This window comes from Leopardus geoffroyi, chromosome C1, assembly GCF_018350155.1.
Source record: "Leopardus geoffroyi isolate Oge1 chromosome C1, O.geoffroyi_Oge1_pat1.0, whole genome shotgun sequence".
In the NCBI taxonomy this organism is placed as follows: domain Eukaryota; kingdom Metazoa; phylum Chordata; class Mammalia; order Carnivora; family Felidae; genus Leopardus; species Leopardus geoffroyi.
In genome coordinates, this window is record NC_059328.1 from 9,864,922 (window position 1) to 9,886,297 (window position 21,376).

Here is a 21,376-nt window from a genome sequence, read left to right on the forward strand (position 1 = left end):
TGACGTTTATAGCAGCTGTGATCCGCACATATCGATTATTTAGGGAAAGGAATGAAGCCGGGACGGCAGGGCAGCCATGTTGTTAAAAATCTGCTCTTGTCGCATTTCGTTCTGCTGGGAGAGGGGGCACCAGCTTGGAAAGGGCGGGTGGGAAGCACTATCTAGCTTAGATCTTGTTCATGTCTCGGTGGATAGCAAGCAGCTTTTATTCACCATCGTTGATTAATCAGCTCCCTTTTATTCATGTGAAAGACCCGGTCACCCAGGAGCTCCTTGGAAGGAATTACTGGTCTCTGCCTCTTTATGCGCAACTGCTCCTGTATTGTGTTCATTGGGCTAATGAAAGCCGAGCGAATGTCTCTATTGGCTGTGCTTTGATGAATTAGCACTTTGCCTGCAAACTGTATTTCTCTGATTAAGCTGAATTTGTTTCCAACACCCCCCCCCCCCAGCGACCCCGCCATTATGAGGTTGTTTCTTCCATGCTAATGACCGTGGGAGCCACAGGAGGAGTTTGGGCCCCCTTTCCATTCAGGGGTCACTCGGCCACTCCATTTTAGTCCAGATTCAGATGGAGCAGGCCCAAAGATAAGAACAGCATCCGCTGTAGCACCAACTCCAGTGCGGACAGAAGCCCCGCTGATGCCTGCGGTTGATGAGCTCAGTGGCATCATTGCCTGCAGTGACTGTGTCCAGCCGTGCGTGGGAGGCCGACAGACCCCAGCTTGGACAGGAATCCAGGCTGAGCCCTGCTAGAACCTAGACGAGTTACTGGTTCTCTGATGGAACTGTCCCCTGTGAGATGGGAGGATTGCTAGGAATGTCTGTTTGTCTGCTGGGGCTGCCGTGACAGAATACCACAGGCTGAGGGGCTGAAGCAACAGAGCAGAATTACTAGAGGGCAGAAGTCCAAGATCAAGGTGCCTGTAGGGTTGGTTCTTTCTGAGGGCCTGTGAGGGGGAGTCTGTCCCAGGCCTCTCCTGGCTTCTGGGGGTTTGCTGGCCATCTTTGGCATCCCTTGGCTCGATCTCTGCCTTCGTCTTCACCTGGAGTTGTCCCCGTGTGCCTGTCTGGGTCCAGACTTCCCTTTCTTATAGGACATGAGGCATACTGGACTAAGGCCCACCCTCATGGCCTCATCTTAAACTTGGTTACCTCTGCGGAGACCCTGTCTCCAGATAAGGTCACACTCTGAGCTGCTGGGAGTTTGGACTTCAGCATGTACTTTTTTGGGTGGGGGGATGGGGAGGGCAAGATATTTAAACTATGAAACCTGCCTTGGGACTGTGTTGATAAATCTTACTGTTCAAGCCTCGTGGCTTGGGTGGTTGTTACCTGTAGTCTACCTGGGTTGCCGAAAGAGACTGCAATAGCACTGCCTGGTCTAACCTCTGGTGATGTGGGTTGCCCTTCTAGACTGCCGTGGCCTGCTAGGAACTACACCGTTTCGTTTTCTTGGCTGTTGGAGAAATTCGTACGTAGGCCCAGGAACTAGAGTCCTGCATGAACATTCCAGCGGTCCTGAGGTAGGAAGGAGTTCAGACCGTCTGGAGAAACGAAGAAATGAGGCGGTGCTGACGTCTGCTGGGAACACCAGCCCCTCTCTCTGTGGTTGCCAATCCTGCCTTGGCCTGGTGGCCCAGTTCAGAGTGACTTTCTCCAGTGTGTCCCTGGGTGTTTTGTTTATAACAGGTTTACGATACTTGGTGTCATTGCGGTGTGGGGAGGAAGGACCCTTGCTTTGAACTCTGGAGTCCGTGCCTGGTTTGTGCTTAAAATGTAGGTCAGGTGAATGCAGCTTATGCCCCTGGTCTAAAGGGACACAAAGCTAGGAGCCAGGTGGGGACAGGGCAGTGGCATTGGGGTGAGAAGCATGGACTTCGGGGCTTGGCAGGAGGAAGGGATGTGGTGGTGGGGCCAACATGAGGACCCTGAGAGTGCGTGTAAAGTTGTACCTGGTTTTCTGAGGAAAGGCTCGTGTTTTTTCATCAGATTTTTGGGAGGGAGCATAGGAGTCTAGCCCTGCCTTGGGTGGTGTTGTGGATGGGATGCTGGTCTACACTACCTGCAGGATTTTGGTTCTTGGTTTCATTTAGGGTATAGATCTCAAGGGAAGTGTGAGGTCCAGCCATGTCCACATGGTGCCCTTAGGTTGGTGCACACGAGGATTGGTCAGAGCTCAAGATGAATGGAAAGCAGGTGGTCCCTCTCACGGAAGAACCAACATCTATTGTCTCCTCCCATAGAAGACGATATGGCCTGATGGTTAATTAAATGCGCTGCTGGTTCTGACATAAAATCCGGATTTGATTCCAAGCGCTTCTCTTCTTAGCTGTGACATTATGGGAAAGTCGTTGTTCTTCTGAATCTGTTTTCTCGTGGATGAAAGTAGTTTCACCGAGGATGGTGGTGAGGACGAATTACGATCTCGTATGTGAAAGGCTTGATTCTGAGCTTGGTACCAAGTGTCTAAGTGTCAGGGTTATGAGGGGAGGGAAAGGTGGTGAGGTTTAGAGGTCACTAGCCTGGGTTGGAACCTTGCCTCTGTCCGTGACCTGCTAGTTTTATGGCTATAAATGGAGCTTCAGTCTTCCATTTTGTCAGAGCCAGTGGGAATATTGGCGATAATGTACATGAATGGCCTGGCTGAGATGCGTTCTCCTGTGATGTGAGCGGCTCTCACGCCAGGCTCCTTCAGATGGGGAGATGTTAGTTTCCTACAGCTACGTAACTGAGCTACAGATTCAGTGACTTCAAACAACATGTATGTATTTATTTATATGCAATTTATTGTCAAATTGGTTTGCATACAACTCCCAGTGTTCATCCCAACAGGTACCCTCCTCAATGCCCATCACCCACTTTCCCCTCCCTCTCACCACCCCCATCAACCCTCAGTTTATTCTCAGTTTTGAAGAGTCTCATGGTTTGCCTCCTTCCCTCTCGGTAACTTTTTTTTCCCCCTTCCCCTCCCCCATGGTCTTCTGTTAAGTTCCTCAGGATCCACCTAAGAGTGAAAACATATGGTATCTTTCTCTGTAGGACTTATTTCACTTAGCATAACCCTCTCCAGTTCCATCCACGTTCCTACAAAAGGCCAGATTTCATTCTTTCTCATTGCCAAGTAGTATTCCATTGTGTACATAAACCCCAATTTCTTCATCCATTCGTCAGTTGATGGACACTTAGGCTCTTTCCATAATTTGGCTATTGTTGAAAGTGCTGCTATAAACATTGGGGTACAAGTGCCCCTATGCATCAGCCCTCCTGTATCCCTTGGGTAAATGCCTAGTAGCGCTATTGCTGGATCATAGGGTAATTGTATTTTTAACTTTTTGAAGAACCTCCACACTGTTTTCCAGAGCGGCTGCACCAGTTTGCATTCCCACCAACAGGGCAAGAGGGTTCCCGCTTTTCCACATCCTCTCCAGCATCTATAGTTTCCTGATTTGTCCATTTTAGCCATTCAGACCGTTCTGGAGGGCAGAAGCCGGAAATAGTTTTACTGGGGTAACCCCAAGGTGTCTTCAGAGCTTCTGGAAGCTCCGAGAGGAGAATCTGTCTTCTTGTCCTTTTTGTCTTCTAGTGGCCACCATATTCCTTGGCCTGTGGCCCCATCCTCCTGTCTTCATGCCCTCATGAAGTACATCATGCCCATCTCTGTTCTGTCACTGTGTTACCTTCTTTCATCAGGAGGAAGTGACTACTTTGGGACCATGCACGCTGGTCTCCCTGTCTTAGGGCCCCAACTCAATCACATCTGCAAAGTCCTTTCCTGTCACATAAGATAACATGTTCATCGATTTTGGGCATTAGGATGTGAGACGCACGCACGCATGCATCTACCACGGGAGGTTAGACCGTCGAATGTTGGACTGCTTTTCTGCCGATTTCTTCTCCTGGCATAGAAGCAATTATTTCTCTATACTTTGACGTGGGGAGAGGTGGGAGGTGGGGTGAGTACACCCAAAGCAGTGGTTCTCAAATGTGGCCCCTGGATCCGCACTGTCAATACCACTCGGGAACTGGCGGGAAATGCAGATTTTCAGCCCCACCTTAGACCTCCAGAATCAGAAACTCAGGGATGGGATTTAACAGCAATCTGGACCTTAACAAGCCTTGCCTTGCGATCCTGCCTTTATTTTGATTTTGCGTTTGTTGTGAAACTTTTTGCATTCATTCTGCTCTCTAGTAAAAAATATTGCACAGGGGCTTCTGGGTGGCTCAGTCGATCAAGCATCTGACTCTTGGTCTCCATTCAGGTTGTGACCTCACCGTTCGTGGGGCTCTGCACGGACAGTTGGGATTCTCTCTCTCTCCCTCTCTCTTTGGCCCTTCCTGCTCATGCTCTCTTTCCCTCCCTCGCTAAATAAATAAACATTTTTAAACATATTGCAGTAAGATATATAATTTGTTCTGATTCCTTCATGTCCGCACCTGAGGTGAGTGTCTCACTTGCCCCACCCTGGTTCTGGCCCTAGAGAAATCTCACGTCAAGACCTGGGTCCTCACGGGAGGTCTGGGTACCCTGTAACAGAGGCACTTAACCTTCCCGGGGTGATCAGAGATGTATTTCGCGAAGCAGTGATGTCAGAACTGAAAGCTGAGGTCCAGGAGGAGCCGACTCGGTGAGGAAGGGGGAGGGCCATTTCAGGCAGAGAGCAGCAGGTGGAAAAGCTAGATGTGTGGAGGGGGTATAACATGTAGGAGGTACCGGAAAGACCACTGTGCCACGTGACTCCCTTGACAAATATTTACTAAGCTCCTGGGGCTCTTAATAGTCCAGAATTCAACCCCCGGACTGCATTGAAAGAGCCCGAGAGGCAAATAGAACAACGGTTCCGTCTCAGCTTGTCTGTGTGGCGTTGGTAAGTGTGCCCCAGGCGGTCTTCCTCCCAGAAACAGTATTTGGCACCCGGCAAATAAGGCAGGGAAAGTACAAAAGGCCGTGTCTCATAAAAGATGCATTTAGCACAGGTTTCTATTTCAGAGCTAATAGCATTAGCTGTTATGTAGAAAGTAAGAGAACACAATTACCCTGTTTTAATAACAAGGTTGGCAGCACGGCTCTAATCCCGGAGGAGCCTTGCCTTACGTTTTGAATGTTCTCCAGCCATTGCGTTCTTAGTCCCAAGCCAGCTTGTAGCCTTACGTCCCAGTTTGCCTGGAGTGGTACTGGTTTATGCCTGACATACCAGTATAGTTGCTAACAGCATCCCCTCCAGTGCTCCAGTTTGGGCAATAAAAGACACCATCACTGTAGTGATACAGATCTGAGAAAGCTAAGCCCGACTTGATGGTGCAGTTCCTTAGGGAAATCCCCACTAGGAAAAAAAAAAACATCCACCAAATCTCAGGTTGCCCATTTGTCCATTATGTTTGAGGGTCTGTCCATGCCAGGGACTGTTCTAAACGTGTGGCAAAAAGACATCGTAGGAAGGGGTATTGGAATTTGTATCGTACTCAGGAAAAAGCGTAAGTGGAATGAGCAGAGCGAAGACAGCGCTAAAATAGTGTTTGCTTTTGTTTAATAGCTCACTTCTCAAATGTTCAGCCTTTTTTTTTTTTTTTTTTTTTTTTTTCCAGTAACAGTGGTTGGGGGATAGAAAACTTATTCTCCCAACTCAGTGTTTAATTATTTTTTAAAAAATTACAACAGTACAACTTTATTCTAGACAATGTAAAGGAAAAATGGAACTACCTGGGTTGTCCTGTTGCTAAGTTTGATGTGTATCCACCTGGACCTTCAAAAGTGACTTTTTTCGAAGTAAACAACAGCACAGAGTCCTATGTTCCTATGTTAAGAGAGTTCCTATGTTGAGAGAACATTGCAAGCGCCCTGAGATCCTCCCAATGAGCCCCTTTCCCTCTTCCCTAAAGATGATCAGTGTCCTGACCCCTCACACCAATGATTACATGAAGTTCCTCAAAACGGACGAATTGGATTCATCCGTGAATTTCGTGTCTGGCTTTCCCTTTCAACCTGGAGAGTCTCCCATGTTGCATGTCTTTTGTTCACTTACATTTCCTGAGTGTATGGAATAGACACATTTCTCTTGCACTGCTGAGGGTCAGAATTTGGGTTGTTTGCAGTTTGGGACTGTTACGAGTGATGGATGCTTCTTTGAACGCTGGCGATATGCCGCATGCATCCTCTTAGGTGTCTTCCTAGGAGTAGCGTTTCTAGGCCAGAGAGCAGGTGGGAAGGTCAACTTTAATCAGACAGTTTTCCAAAACGTTTGCACAGTCCTTGCACATGCTTCCACCAATGGGGTGTGAGAGTTCCTGCCGCTCTATACCTCTGCCAACACTTGGAATTGTCTGTCTTAAGTTTTGGCTATTCTGGTGGATATGTGTTAGTTATTTCATTGTGGTTTCAATTTGCCTTTCCCCTTTGAAATACCCTCTTTTGTGAAGTGCTTTTGCCTGTGTTGTAATTGAGTTCTTTGTCCTAATGAATTGAGGGAGATCTTTCTGTAATGAGAGTAGCAATCTTTTCTTGGCTATAGGTGGTGCACATTTCGTCATGTGTCACTATTATAGTGGAAAGACAAGCCACAGAATTCGTTCAGTTCTTGGCTTTGATCTCTTAATTATCAATCTTTTCCTTAATGGCTAATGCTTTTTGTGTCTTATTTAAGAAGCCATTGGGCAATAAACGATAGTCTTTATTATCATCAAGAAGTTTTGTTTTAATTTCCCATTGGAATCTGTAATCCATCTAATAATTGATTTTTGAGTATGGTGTGAGGTTGGGGTCAAATTTTAGTTTAGTTTTTACCCCCCCCCCCATATGGTTTTCCAGTTGAGCACCACTGTGCATCTCTATTGCTTTATCATTATGAGTCACCTTCTGGACCAAGCACAAGTGGCTCGGTCCATTTGTGTCTTTGCACCGATATCATACTCTCTTAATTACCAAAGCTTGACAATCTGGATAACCTGGCAGAGCAGGTCTTCTCATTGTTTGGTCGTCTTCAAGAGATTTTGTTCTTTTGCCTTTCCAATTACATTTTAGAATCATTTTGTCAATTTTCACAGAAAATCTGTTCAAATTTCAATAAGATTAAATCTTAGATCAATATGGGGAGAACTGAAACTTTTACAACGTTGAATTACTGAGTCCATGCCTAATGGTGCATTTCTTCATTTGTTTTGGTTTGTTTACTTTCTCTCCGTCTTTCAGAGTTTTCTGTAGAGGGGTCTGTAGTCTTTTATAGTAGATTTAGTCCTGGTTATTTGATATATTTCAATGCTATTATATTTAAAATTTTTTATTTTCTGTTTCATATACAGAAATATAATTTCTGTTTTATATATACTTTATATCTTACAACCTTGCTGAATTTATGCTAATAATTATCTGTAGACTCTTCTTTTTGGATTTCCTACAACCATCATGTCGTGCAAATAGGGACAATTTTATTTTTTTTTACTTCAAACTTCTAATTTCATTTTTTTTTAACTTGTAGTATAATGATGAATAGAAGTGATGATAGTGGTGATTTTAGGGGGAAGCTTTCAATATTTTACCATTATGAATTATGTTTTTCTATAGGGTTCTTTTTTTTTCTTTTTTCTTTTTTTATTGTAGTTGAATATGTTGCCTTTTCATATATTTGGCTATTTCTGTCCCTATCCTGGCTGGGAGGAGACAGGTTAGATTTTTTTTTTTTTCAGTAGGCTTTATTTTTTAGAGCAGTTGTAGGTTCACAGAAAAATTGAGAGGAAGATACAGATATTTCCCATATTCCCTGTAGCCCCCCACATATATGGCCTCCCCCATTATCAATATCCATTATCAGAGTAGTGTGTTTGTCACAATCTATAAACCTCCATTGACACGTCATTATATCCAAGTCCATAGGTACATTAAAGTTCATTCTTGGTGTTGCACATTCTGTGGGTTTAGACAACTTTATAATGGTATTATCCATCATTACAGTGCCATACGGGGTCTTTTCATTGCCCTAAAAACCCTCTATGCTCTGCCTACTCATCCCTCTCTCTATGCGCTTTTCAGTATGTATTCTTTATAGCTAAAGGAAGTTTCTTTTTATTTCTTTTGACATTTCTCTGAAATGTGAATTAAAGTCTGGCATAGGGGCAATTTTTGTAGTGTTCTACATTTTAAAAAGGTATATTTGGTAGTTGTTGATCACATTATATATGCACATTGGTCAATATGTTACGTCCCATTTTTCAATATTTTCTGCTCTTTGTTTAGTTTTTCTATTTTTCACTTTTCCATATAGTTTATCCATTTTTTTTTTGTCTCCTGTTTTGAGGTTTCTAGAACTGATCATTTTGTTATTAGGAAGGATATCTGTGGTGTCTAAAGCTGTTTGTTTCTTTTTTCTTTTCTTTTTTCCCTGTCTGATAGTGACAGAAATAGATCAGCTTTCTTTTAAGTTCTCTCTTCTCTCCTGACATGTTTTGGAGTGCTTATTTTTATATTCATTTCCCCCCTCTATTAGTCTGGTGATCATATACTCTTTTCCTATACTTTCAGTGGTTACACTGGAGATCATAACATGCATTCTTGTCTTATCATGGTCTAATATACACTAATGCTCCTATTTTTTCGTGGACAATGCAAAGATCTTAGAACATTCTCATTCCATTTACCCCCCTCTCAATTTTTAAGCTATTTTGGTCTTGTATTTTATTTCTATATGTACTTTAAATACAGTTAAGTACCTTATGATATGTTAATAGACAATAAGTTAATCTTAACCATTAATAATTATAAGTGTGTATGATTAAGCATAAGAGACTGTTAAAAACTGAGAACAAACTGAGGGTTGATGGGGGGTGGGAGGGAGGAGAGGGTGGGTGATGGGTATTGAGGAGGGCACCTTTTGGGATGAGCACTGGGTGTTTTATGGAAACCAATTTGGACAATAAATTTCATATATTATATAAAAAAAATAAAATAAAAATGCTCACTCATAACCTCAAAAAAAATAAGTGTGTATGATTATATATTAATATTCCATGTTCACATTGATTTCTATCTAGTTTGTATTTAGCTACAACTAGCCTTCACTTCTCTTTGTTCCTTCCTACAACCCCAAGCTCTTATCTGGGGTGATTTTTCTTCTCCCTGAAGAAACTCCCTTTAGTGTACTTAAAAAAAATTTTTTTTTAATGCTTATTTATTTTTGAGACACTGCAAGAGACATAGTGCAAGCAGCAGAGGGGCAGACAGAGGGAGACACAGAATCTGAAGTGGGCTCCAGGCTCTGAGCTGTCAGCACAGAGCCTGATGCAGGGCTCGAACTCACAAACCGTGAGATCATGACCTGAGTCGAAGTCAGCCACTTAACCGACTGAGCCACTCAGGTGCCCCTCCCTTTAGTGTATTTTTGACTGGGTCTCCTGGTGATGAGTTTTCCTTGATTTGTTTAGTCTGAAGATGCCTTTAGTTACTCTTCATTCTTGAAGGATCATTTCAGTGGGTGTAGAATTCTACTGTCTCATTCTGTCCTCTCTCTCTCTCTCTCTCTTTTTTTTTTTACCATCTTGTTTCTCTGTGCTGCATTCAGACTTTGTTCTGTTTTTCCAGCTCGGGAATTCTTTCTACCTATGTCTAATAACCAATTTTGCTGCTCACTTTTTCAATTAGGTAACTTTTTATACTTTCCATTTCGCTGCCAAAATTCTTTACATTCTTCTGTTTCCTTTATCATATTTTTTTAAAGTAGGCTTCATACCCAGTGTGGTGCCCAACACAGGTCTTGAACTCATAATCCTGAGATCAAGACCTGATCTGAGATCAAGAGTCAGATGCTTAACTGAGTTGCCCAGGCACCCCTGTTTCCTTGATCATCTTGTGCAAACTTATAGTCTGTATCTGAGACTGCAGTTATCTGGATTACCTGTGGTTGTCTTTCCATCGACTCTCTTGCATTTTGATCATGTTGTCTTTGTTATGTCTGGTTGTTTTTTCTCAAGCCTACAGAAAAGCAAGAATAGTACAAAGAATTTTTCCCTCACATGTCATTTGAGAGTATGTATGTTGTAGACATGATGCTCCATCACTTCCAAACATTGTAGGGTACATTTCCTATACATCAGGGACAATTCACCTATTCAACCACAGTGTAATCATCACACAGAATCAACTCCAATCCATTATTACCATATAATGAATGGTACTCCTTTCAAGTTTTATGGGAACAATTCTGGATCACATTTGGTTGTCCTGCCTCTTTAGTTGCTTTTGATCTGGAATACTTTTTAGATTTTTCTTAACTTTTATGACCTTGCTACTTTTGAAGATTACAGAACAGTTATTTTGTAGGATGTTCCTCAGTTTGGGCTTCTCTGATCTCCTCATGATTAGATTCGTGTAATAGATCTTTGTTAGGGATATTGCAGAAGTCATGCTGAGTTTGTCTTATTGTACCCTATTCACTGGGGCATGATTTTGAATTGTTCTTTTACTAATGGAGTTAGCTTGGGTCACTTGAATAGGATAGTGTCTTAATCAGGTTTCACTGTAAAGTCACTCCCTTTTCTCTTTGCTATTAGTAAATGTTTTATAGGGACATAGTTTGAGACATTAAGTCTACTGTTCCTCATCAAACTTTCATCTGTGGTTTTGACATTCATTGATGTTTCTTGTCTGATGTATCACTTTGAATGGCAGTCAAATGACAATTTTCCGGTTACATTATTTACAGTGTATAAAGAGCTGTAATCTATGTATGTATGTATGTATGTATGTATTACATACTCATCCATCTATCTATCCATATGGAAACATAGATTTCTATTTAATGAGTTAAATACATTATTATCATTTTTTATGCTCAAATTATCCTTGACTTGGTCAGTGGGACCCTCTTTAAACTGGTTTGTGTGTGTTGTTGGGAGTATCTCCATCCATCTTTGAGCATTTTCATACTTCCTGGCCAAACAAGACATCAAGCTCTTGTGTTTTCCTTGTCTCAGCCTTAGAACCAACCAGGTCTGGTTCCTTTTAGGGAAGAATGGTATTTAGAACCTATGAGATGTCATTGCTGTTGGGGCGTCATTGCCTCCAGGCACTTCCAGGGGGCAGAATTAGGGAATATAGAGTCTATATACTGACATACTGTATGTACACACACACACATGTCTAAATCTATATTCATTTATTTGGGTATATACTTACATATTAGATAATATAGATACATATGTTTGTAGTTATTTGTATGTGGTATATATATTATATAGAGAGGTTGAAACCATGAGTTCATACCCATACTTATAATTCCTATTTAACACCATAAATTTCATTCTAAGTTTTCCCTTTTCTCTAACAGACCTGTCTTATTATCTTCAATATGTTTACCTATTTGCTTAATCTCCCCTGCCCAGTGTAACCAGTCTCCTTTTGCTGGTGCCGCTCCGTATGGATACCTTCCTCACCTTTCCTGGGTTCTGACTCAGCGTTGGGCCCCACCACTGACCCCTCAGGCATGGATTTTTGTCTGTCTTCTCATCTCTTTTGGATTGAATTCCATAATTCAGAGAGGAAGGAAGGAAGGAAGGAAGGAAAGTAGATAACTGGTTATTTTTGATTCAGTGCTGGAAAGTATATATGAAATTATAGAAATAATTTAAGCCCTGGGATTGATGAGATTTAATTTAAGACCTATTACTCCAGAGAAAAATTGCATTTACTTCTACAGGTTTTGTTGTGACAGAATAGAAGGCGAGTGGCCTAGATTTACTGATCAGTGACTTCTCTAGTGAAAGAAAGCCTTACCCTTTCTAAATGAGTCTGTTTAGAAATTTAATTAAGCTCCTTTGAGCCAAGTACTATTTTTGCCTTTGTTGCCTTTAAGTTTGCTACGATAACTTAGTACCCAGTACTGCATCAAGACATGATTGTATAACAAGTATTCTATGATTCGATTCATGCGAAAGACCGCGATAGGGACATTTATAGAGACAGAATGATTCCTGACTGCTTAGTTGAAGGGGGATGGGTGTTTAGGGGGTGGTAGCTAAAGCGTCTGGGTTTCTTTTGGAGGTGATGAAAATGTTCAACATTGTGCTGATGTAAATATTTGTGCATATACTAAAATCCATTAAATTGTACCCTTAATTTTTTATTTTTATGTTATTTATTTTGAGAGAGAGCACAGGAGGGGAGAGGCGGAGAGAGGAGAGAGAGACAGAGAGAGAGAGAGAAAGAGAAAGACAGGCTGTGGACTGTCAGTGCAGAGCCCAATGCAGGGCTCAATCTCATGAGCTGAGAGATCATGACCTAAGCTGAAATCAAGAGTGGGACGCTCAACCGACTGAGCCACCCAGGCGCCCCTAAATCGTGCACTTTAAGTGGGTAAATTGTATGCCATTTGAATTATATCCCGGTAAAACTGTTGAACACTTCGTAAAAGTAAAGACCTATTTCATGTCTTGCTGGGACCCTTGAGTCAATATGGAAACCTTTGTGGACTGTGTTTCAGCAGCAGGACTTTTCAGTGAAGTGCGTAACAGGTAGTCACAAAGCAGAGAACCAGTAGAACTGTTCCTGTTGAGGATCCTATTAATGGCTGTATAATCTTGGGCAGAGCACCTGAATTTCCCCTAAGCCCAGGTTTCCTGATCCAGGAAGGGGCATGTTAGTATCTGTTACTCAATCGGGACGTCCATGGAGCTCCTAGCATGGCTCATGGTATGTAACAGCCTCTGCTGAGGGGGCTTTTGCTACGAGACACGAAGCTTCATGAAACAAGTTGCTCTGAGCCCGGGGTCCCTTTTTCCCAGATTGCTCTCCCCTTTGCTTCTGCTTGTCTACGGTGCCCGGCTGTGGTACTCTGTACCTTCTGGGAACTGTGGGTGATAACAGCTGATGGGTTGAGCCCGATCAGTCAGAGAATTGGTTCTTAACTCCTCTGGGGAGTATGAGCCTCAGCGAAGTCAAGGGAGCCCTCGGAGGCAGATCAGTTTAAAGACTGAAAAGGTACCAGGGGAGATTTTAAAAATGTAGATATGACCATTGATTTGAAGTAGAGCGAGGTTTTATCTTTCCTAAAGAGCCCTAAGTGGCCTTGAGAGCCTTTTCGGTATAACACGGCATGTAAACTAGCATTGCCCAAATGACTTACTTGTGTAGCCCCTCCCCCCAGCCCAGTCGTCTTCTACTGATGCAAAGCCCACTTTTGTTCTCAGATCCAGCTGACATACTCCTTCCCTTAATTAAAGGTTTCCCTGAAGGTCATAACCCTCACCTATATTGGAATTGGGAAGACCTTTCATGATCCACAATTCACACTGTGGTGTTTTTCCTCTTCTTACAAGTTAATTGTTCTGTGTATTTAACATGTCCAATCAGATTATGTGTCATCTCTCCCACCCTTTCCTCGTTCCTCGCCTCCACCACCTTCCATGCCCCACCTCTGTTCCGTCTGCCTGTGATTAGCATCGTGTCAGGTATCAACTAGATAATTAATAAATGATCTTTAGTAGCACAGATGTAACAAAAGCCCTGTAAGTCAGTAGATGTTTTCTTGAATGTGATTTTCGTTGGACCTTTGTCTTTGGAGGTGTTTTTAATACCTGACCACATCTCTAGGAGAAATCGGTTTATACTGTAAATGAACGCAGACCAGATTTGGTATAACAGGAAGGCACGTATTGCACATAAGAGGGTATCCGTTGCTCCAGCTGATTGCTGGCAAGAGACGTATAGGCTCAACAACAGCAGACCTGACGTGTGTTGAAACATTTGGAATCTGGGCTTTTAAAAATGTTGGTCACCGACTCTACAATGTTGCCCACGGATGGCACAGTAGGGGGGACTGGAAGAACAGGAGACAGCTGAGGAACAGATCCATCGGTATGGGTACTTGATAGGTAGTAATAGTGGGGTCACAGTGGGGAAAGGATGGGTTGGGAAGAGATGGTTTTGGGAAAGCTGGTTCACAGTCTTAGGGAAACCAGATCTGGACCTTACCCCATACTAGGTATAAAAGTAGGCTCCAGTTAGATAAGGCTTGCACGTGAAAGGTGAAACTATAAAGGAGGCTGACTTTGCCGCCTTAGGGAAGGGTGTTTTAAGCAAGACCCTCGAAACAGACTGCAAGTCAGAAAAAGCAATGGACCAGACCACATTAAAATGAAAGTATTTCTAGTCTAGAAAAGACACCAGGCACGAAGGTGTCAGTGAGGAGATATTGGCAAGGTCCAAAGCAAAATCTCGCAAAGTCAAGGAAATCAACAAGAAAGAAAAGAGAGATGACTGGAAAGGTGGGTAGAGGCTACGAACAGGAAATGGGACACCTGACTCTACCGTGGTCTTTTCCTGAAGAGGCAGCTGCAGTGTTAACGGACTTTCCAAGGAGGGCTCAATTGCCTCGTTCTTGAGGAAAGGCAAATCAGAACGATGACTTGTATGGCTTTTTAAACCTGTTGGATTGCCCAGCTTTCTAATTTTTGCCAAAATTACTGGTAAAGATGTGAGTAAGTCGGAACTGCGTGCATCCCTGGTGAGGGCGCGAACCAGCACAGCCATTTTGGAGTGGTTCTTGGCAGCATTTAATGAAATCAAATTTGCGTATATTTCCGAATCATCCCACCCCCCGGTATGTAGCCGGGGAAATTCTTGTACATGGCTCCCAGTTGATGCCACTTATCCTGGTGTAATTACGAGGTGCTTCCCTTCATTCACGGCGTCCCGACTTGGGTGACATGCTGATGACTGACCATTAGGTGGCATCATTACTGTGTTTACCGTCCCCAGGGGCGCAGAAGGCAACTCAGGTGCCTGGCGCCCAGAGAGCCCAGTGGTAGGTTTAGTATATGGAACACCGTGGAGCGGGGGGGCAGCAGTGGGCTGGGTGTGCAGAGAAGGGAGGAGAACCCATGGTTTTCCAAACAAAAGACATCTGCAGGTTGAATTACTGTATGAAGGTTTACCTTGGATTTTTTTAAAGTTTATTTATTTGTTTTGAGAGAGGGAGGGAGGGAGATGGGCAGAGAGTGAGGGAGAGAGAGAGCCTGATGCAGGGCTCAGAGCCCAACGCAGGGCTCAAATTCATGAACCATGAGATCATGACCTAAGCCAAAATCAGGAGTCCGATGCTGAACCAACTGAGCCACCCAGGTGCCCCATTCTTTTAAAGTTTTTTCTTTTTCTTTTTTTTGGGAGGGGGCACCTGGGTGGCTCAGTTGGTTAAGGGTCTGACTTCAGCTCAGGTCATAATCTCATGGTTCATGGGCTCAAGCCCCACATTGGGCTCTGTGCTGACAGCTCAGAGCCTGGAGCCTGCTTCAGATTCTGTGTCTCTTTCTCTCTCTGTCCCTCCCTGCTCGTGCTCTGTCTCTCTTTCTCTCTCAAAAATAAATGAACATTAAAAAAAAATAAAGTTTCTTTTAAAGTTTCTTTTTTTGGATTTTTTTTTTTAAAGACAAGGAGCACCTGGGTGGCTCAGTCAGTTAAGCGTCCGACTCTGGCTCAGGTCATGATCTTGCCGTTCATGAGTTTGAGCCCCACACCTGTTTCAGATTCTGTGTCCCTGTCTCTCTCTGCCCCTCCCCTGCTTGTGCTGTCTTTCTCTCTCTCAAAAGTAAACATTTACAAATTTTTTGAAAAAAAGACAATACATTTAGAGCAGTTTTGGTTTCACAACAGAATTAAGAGGAAGGTGCAGAGATTTCCCATAGACCCTCCTCGTGCCCTGCCTCCCCCCTAATCAACACCCCCCACCAGAGTGGGACTCTTGTTTCAGCTGATGAACCCACACTGATACGTGGTCGTCACCCAAAGTCTGTGGTCTGTGTTAGGCTTTACTCTCGCTGTTGTACACTCTATGGGTTTAGACAAACGTGTAATGACACGTATCCTTCCTTATAGTGTCATAGAGATCGTTCACCACCTTGAAGATTCCTGGTGTTCCTCCTCTTCATGCCTCCTCCCCACAACCTACCTTGGGTTCTCTGTTAGTGGCAGCACAGTCGTTCATCGGTAGGATGCGTTAAAAGTTACGGAGCCGCCAAGACGCGGGAACCCAGTCCGCCTCCCATCCTGCGTGGGGTTTTCCGCAGCTCTCAAAAAATCTGGTCTTCTCCTTGATTGCGTGAGACCTCGGTAGTCAGAGGGAATGGTCTCTGATGTCCCGTAACCCCATGCCTTGGAGAAGAACCTCTGTGTGCAAGGGAACGAATACTCCGTTGTTCAAGCTACCTCGGAGCGTGAACGTGAAGTAGACCTCGTGTAACTCTTGGGGGATTTTCCAGGCTTCCTCTGCCTTGCCTTGACCATCCCACATGACCCTCTGAACATCCCTGGGCTGGCAGAGAGCCTGAATGGAAAGCGCTTTTGTTTAAGAGCCTTTTTGGCCCACAAATAAGTTGGAACTTTACCCTCTGTATCTTAAATACGGAATAGGCAAAGAGCCAAAGTCGTCCTGGGGAAACAGACATGGGGGCTGCTGTGCTGCGTGTCGTGTTCTCTGTCCTGGTGGCTGTGGTGCCAGGGTCCCACCAGCACTGCAGCCAGCTCCCGCCCAAGAGTACCCAAGATGCTGCCTGGAGAGGGTGCGGTGTCTTTCCTTCTCTCTCTCTCTCTCTCAATCTCTCAAGTTAGCACCTTTGTGATCAGCAGATGGGATATCAAAATAAAGACCTAGCACCCACTGCCACAGCTGTTGTAATCATGTGAAAGGTATTTCTCCTTCCTCTCCCCCCTTCCCAGAGACACTGTCCCTTTGGGGGGGAGCAGGTGGATTGTTCTGTGCCCAGAATAGCACCCGGACAGACCATCCCTGTGTCACCCATGCGGGACGTGTGGCATTTGCCCCCTCTTCTCTTCTTGGTCTTTGGGTTTGTCTTGGTGGCATTCTCCTCTCCCGCAGGCTGGCACTTCCTGGGCTGCGGGCATGAAGAGGTTACAGCAGCCAGGAGCCTGCTGGGCTGAGTTAGCACTTCCCTCTGCATCCAGAATATCTCCAAGTACCGTCCCTTTTGCATCACGGAAAAGGGGTGGTGGTGCGGGGGGGAGGGGGAGGCCGGGGAGGGGGGCCCCCTGCAGCCGCAGGTCGGAGCAGGGGCTCTTTAACCGTGTCTCCTTCTCCTCCCCACAGCCCTGCCAGGAGGGGGACGCGGAAGTGAAGGATGAGCCAGGGACACCGCGCTCCAGAGCCGCAGAGTGCCCGCGCTGCGCCCGCCCGCCGCGCTCTCCCCGCCTGCATCCGGCCACCCAGGGGCTCGGGGACCCTGCCGGCGCCGGCTGCGGGGCCTCGCCTGCGGGAGAGGAGGGCCGGTGAGGCCAGCTCTCCGGGGGGCGCCTGAGCAGCCTCGCCCCCTGCCCTGCCCCCCTGGCAGGAGACCCGAGGAGGCAGCGCTTTTCCTGCAGCCGCCGGGCACTTGCTGGGGCCTGAGCTCTCCAGCCGGCCAGCCGGCGGCCACCAGGGAGCAGCCGCGAGGACTCCGGGGACTCCGCATCCCAGTCATCCCTCCCGGACGAGAGGAAAGGACTCCTGTTGGGTGAAACTTAGATTTCCCTGTGCGTCTAACTCGGCTAGGCTAGGGTGCACCACCTGCCAAGCCAGAGAGGGTTTCGTTTTTCACCAGCCTGGTGTTTGAGAAAACCCGCAAGGAGTGAGTGGTGAGAGGAAGAAGCCTTATAAACTTCGGGAGCGGGGACGTTTTCTTGGAAGTGACGGGGAGCCTCAGACCTACGGTTCCCGGGCCGGTGGCGGCGGAGGCGTCCTTGGCCTGGACGCTCTGAAGGGTCCGGCCGCTGCCGCGTGACCAACACCGAAGACCCCGGAAACGCCATGGATTCCACGCTGGCACCAGCCGGTTCCGCCACGGGCCCGGTCACCTTCTCCCACGTCTTTGGTCAGCAGTGCCAGCTTATGGAAGCAGGTAGGAGGGGTGTCGTGTGGGGAGAGGGGCGCCGTCCGGGAGCCCCAGCGGCGGAGGCCCGTGCGTCCGTGCCTGCTTGCGCTTCTCCCTTTGCCTGGCACGTTCACTTTAAAGTTTTGAGGACACGCCAGCAGACTGAATGTGCCACTCAGGCATGGTGAGCAAGGGCCCCCATTTGTCTTGTCACCTCTTTCCTCTTGTGGCCACCTGGAGGGTGAGGGAGAGCACGTCGGGGGGCGGGATCTGATGACGCGGTGGCTGTGGTTATCTCTCAGGGGGTGGGTGCCAGTCCTAGACTGTCCGTCCATCTGTCAGCTGGCCTCTCTCTGCCGCTGAGGACGGTGTGTGAGCCGAGCCTCCTCAGTCAGTGTTGAGTAACTGAGATGCTCCTGAGGGTCTGTCCTGCAGCCTCTCCCGGCCCTTGGCTCTGCTGCGGGGAGAGCTCGCTGCCCTTTGCTCCTGACTTTGTCTTCCAAAGGCTCACGTTTTGTACAGAAGGGAAACTTGGTGTGGGCCGCAGCCTTCCTGTCTGCCAGCCATCTTGCTCGGATGTGCATTTGGTCACAGAGAAAACCAGGTGAAGGTGCTTGGCCTGCTGCAAATGGTCACAGGGCTGGAGCCCACAGACCGGTGCTCGATGGGTGCTTACGATTCTGCTGGAGTCACACAGGATTCTGGGTGGCTTCATCTTGGCCTGGTTCCCTGCTTTCTGGGTTCATTCCTGTCGGGAGAAGGACCGCGTGTTCCCCAGAGGTTCTGTGGGTGTCCAAGCGTTCATTGTGCATTTTGGCCGTGAGTCTGGAAGACCATGAGAAGAGCACTGTATTAGGAGTCTGGGGGCCTGTGTCCATGCTGATGCTTTCACGGGGTGGTTGCATGATTTTGGCAATTGCAGACCCCTCCCCTCTTCCTGGGCCATCCGTCTGTAGCTGCAAAGTGAGAATTGGACTCACGGCAGCCTGATCCAGCCAGACCTTCAATGCTGGGGGCTCAGAAGACCCCACTCACTGGAGAAAATAAACGACCTGGTTTCCAAGGGGGAAACCTGTGTCTTCGCGAGGTGGCAGCTCACGGAGCGGGCGAGCGAGGGCTCTGGAGCCAGACTGCCAGGTGTCCCAGCTTCACCCGTTACCAGCTGTGTGACCTCAGGCAGGTTACTTGGCTTCTCTGTCTCAGTTTCCTCATCAGTAAACTTTTTTTTTTTTTTTAAGTTTATTTGTTTCTTTTGAGAGAGAGAGAGAGCAAGCCAGGGGTGGGGCAGAGAGGGAGAGAGAGAATCTCAAGCAGGCTCCGCACGACCAGCACAGAGCCCGATGCAGGGCTCAGTCTCACAAACGGTGAGATCGTGACCTGAGCTGAAACCAAGAGTCAGAGGCTTAATCGACGGAGCCACCCAGGCACCCCCAGTTTCCTCATATGTAAAATGGGCACTACTAGACAAACTCACATGGTCATTGCGAAGTTTAAGTCGGTGCACGGAAAGCCTTAGAACTGCCTGGCGCCCGGCCGGCACGGTGAGTGGCAAGTGTTTATTAATGTGTCTAGAGGATGTGGGGAGGGCTGGGCACACATCCTTCCACGCACCAGTGAAGGCATCCCTGATTGCAGAGAGTAGGATGGCTGCCTTGGGTTCTAGGAGATCGAAGCATCCGACCCCCTCCTCTCCACAGGCAGTGTGACCCTGGTTTGTCTGGAAAGTTGAGAATCTCCCACTTGATCTATCTGTGGATTATTCGATCTGCAGTGGTTTATAGGTGCCTTTACTTCCACATAAGAACCAGGGCTTGGGAGCTTGCCCGGACCAAGGTTTCACACCCCTTTCTACTTCTCTGAAGTTAACTGTGGGAAGGCAGATCGCATTTCTACGGTGCCTCGGTGCTGTCCCCTGTGGCTTTATTCTCTAGGCTTTTAGAGACACCCAGGCCTAAATCAGGCTGTGAAATCCTCTGTCTCCTTTAAAAAAAAAAAAAAAAACCCAAAAAACAAAACCAAAACTGTTTCTGTCAAGAAAGCAATGCAGCAGGGGCGCCTAGGCGGCTCAGTCGGTTAAGCATCTGACCTCGGCTCAGGTCATGATGTCACGGTTTGTGAGTTCGAGCCCCGTGTCGGGCTCTGTGCTGACAGCTCGGAGCCTGGAGCCTGCTTTGGATTCTGTGTCTCCCTCTCTCTCTGCCCCTCCCTGACTCATGCTCGTGTTCCCACAAGCTCTCTCTCTCTCTCTCAAAAATAAACATTAAAAAAAGGGGGGGGGGCGCCTGGGTGGCTCAACTGGTTAAGCATCCAACTTCGGCTCAGGTCATGATCTCATGGTTCGTGGGTTCGAGTCCCACACTGGGCTCTGTGCTGACAGCTCAGAGCCTGGAGCCTGCTTCGGATTCTGTGTCTCCCTCTCTCTCTGCCCCTCCCCTGCTCATGCTGTCTCTCTCTGTCTCTCAAAAAATAAATAAATGTAAAAAAAAAGAAAGCAATGCAACATAGACTAATAATGACCAGCAGTCTCAAGGGAGAATGCTCTCCCTGGAGAAAGGCAAAGAGGAATAAGAACCAAAAAAGTTAAGTCAAAAGAGCTCAGTCAATTAAGAGGTGAAAGGGGTTGAGAGAAAATGTAGACCCCTCTCCAGCCAGCCATTGGTAGTTCAGCTGGCATCACAAATGAGATCTTCAGCATGGGAGAAATGATTTCGCAGCTTCCAGGGGCTTCCCGCCATGTTCGTGGCATCTGCTCCCCGGGGGTGGTGCAGCCATCAGTCACACGTCCTCACTGAGCACCTGCTATGTGCTTTCTCTCCGTACGGCTTCAAGAACTACAGAATCTGGAGAGTAAGTCAAAAGGAAATGATCTTGCAAGGAGATGGTGATCTACCTGGTAAATGTAAAGCCTACTGAAGAAAAGAGAATTATACAGGAGGTAGCTTTTTCACGATTCCATTTTTGAATAACGGTTCCTCCACGTCTCACCTAAACTCTCTTACTTAATTTTCAAAAATCCTAACCAATTTCCGCAGGCAAGGGAAACACTCAGGTTGCCTGCCATGCCCACATTCATGCCACTAGGAAGGGGCTGAAGGGGAAGGTGAACCCTGGTCAGATGCCCAAGCCTGTGCCTTTCACTGCTAAAGCATGTGGTCCCCAGGGATAACTTGGCTTAATCTTTCGGGTCTGTAAGTATCCCATGACTTAGGAGAAGTTGATTCCTCATAGATGGAGTAGTCAGGGATGTTTAGTGGGGTGGAGATAGGGGGGAAGGGGCATAGAGGGACCCATCGGATTTAGGGGGCAGCGAGAATGCAGCTGGGCATGGGTGGGGCCACTGAGAACTCTGACCCAGTTGGTGGTGGTGGGGCTGTGAAGGGTCTGGTGGGGCCGTGGAAAGAGCATGGAGATCTTTCTCATTTAGTCCCAATTCAGCTTTTTTTGCATTGGCTGTTTGCTGGTGGCGTGAACTTGATGAACCCCCAAACCCTAGACCAGGAGTTGGCAAACTATGGCCCTGGAGCCACATGTGGTC

The 21,376-nt window shown here is 46.5% G+C and overlaps 1 protein-coding gene across 4 annotated transcripts in view; it reads left to right on the forward strand.

Moving 5' to 3' along the window:
* The first annotated feature begins 17,046 nt into the window (after window positions 1–17,046).
* The window catches only part of KAZN (kazrin, periplakin interacting protein), a 1,079,687-nt gene continuing 1,075,357 nt past the window's right edge, over window positions 17,047–21,376 (forward strand). For 2 of the 4 annotated variants that reach the window (XR_006712035.1, XM_045475709.1), the window contains exon 1: window positions 17,047–17,868. Coding sequence is in view for 3 of the 4 variants with exons in the window: in XM_045475709.1 (XP_045331665.1) it covers window positions 17,778–17,868 (91 nt within the window). In the remaining variant the exon portion in view is untranslated. The remainder of the gene's footprint in view (window positions 17,869–21,376) is intronic. The other 2 variants (XM_045475710.1, XM_045475714.1) reach the window with 2 other exon arrangements.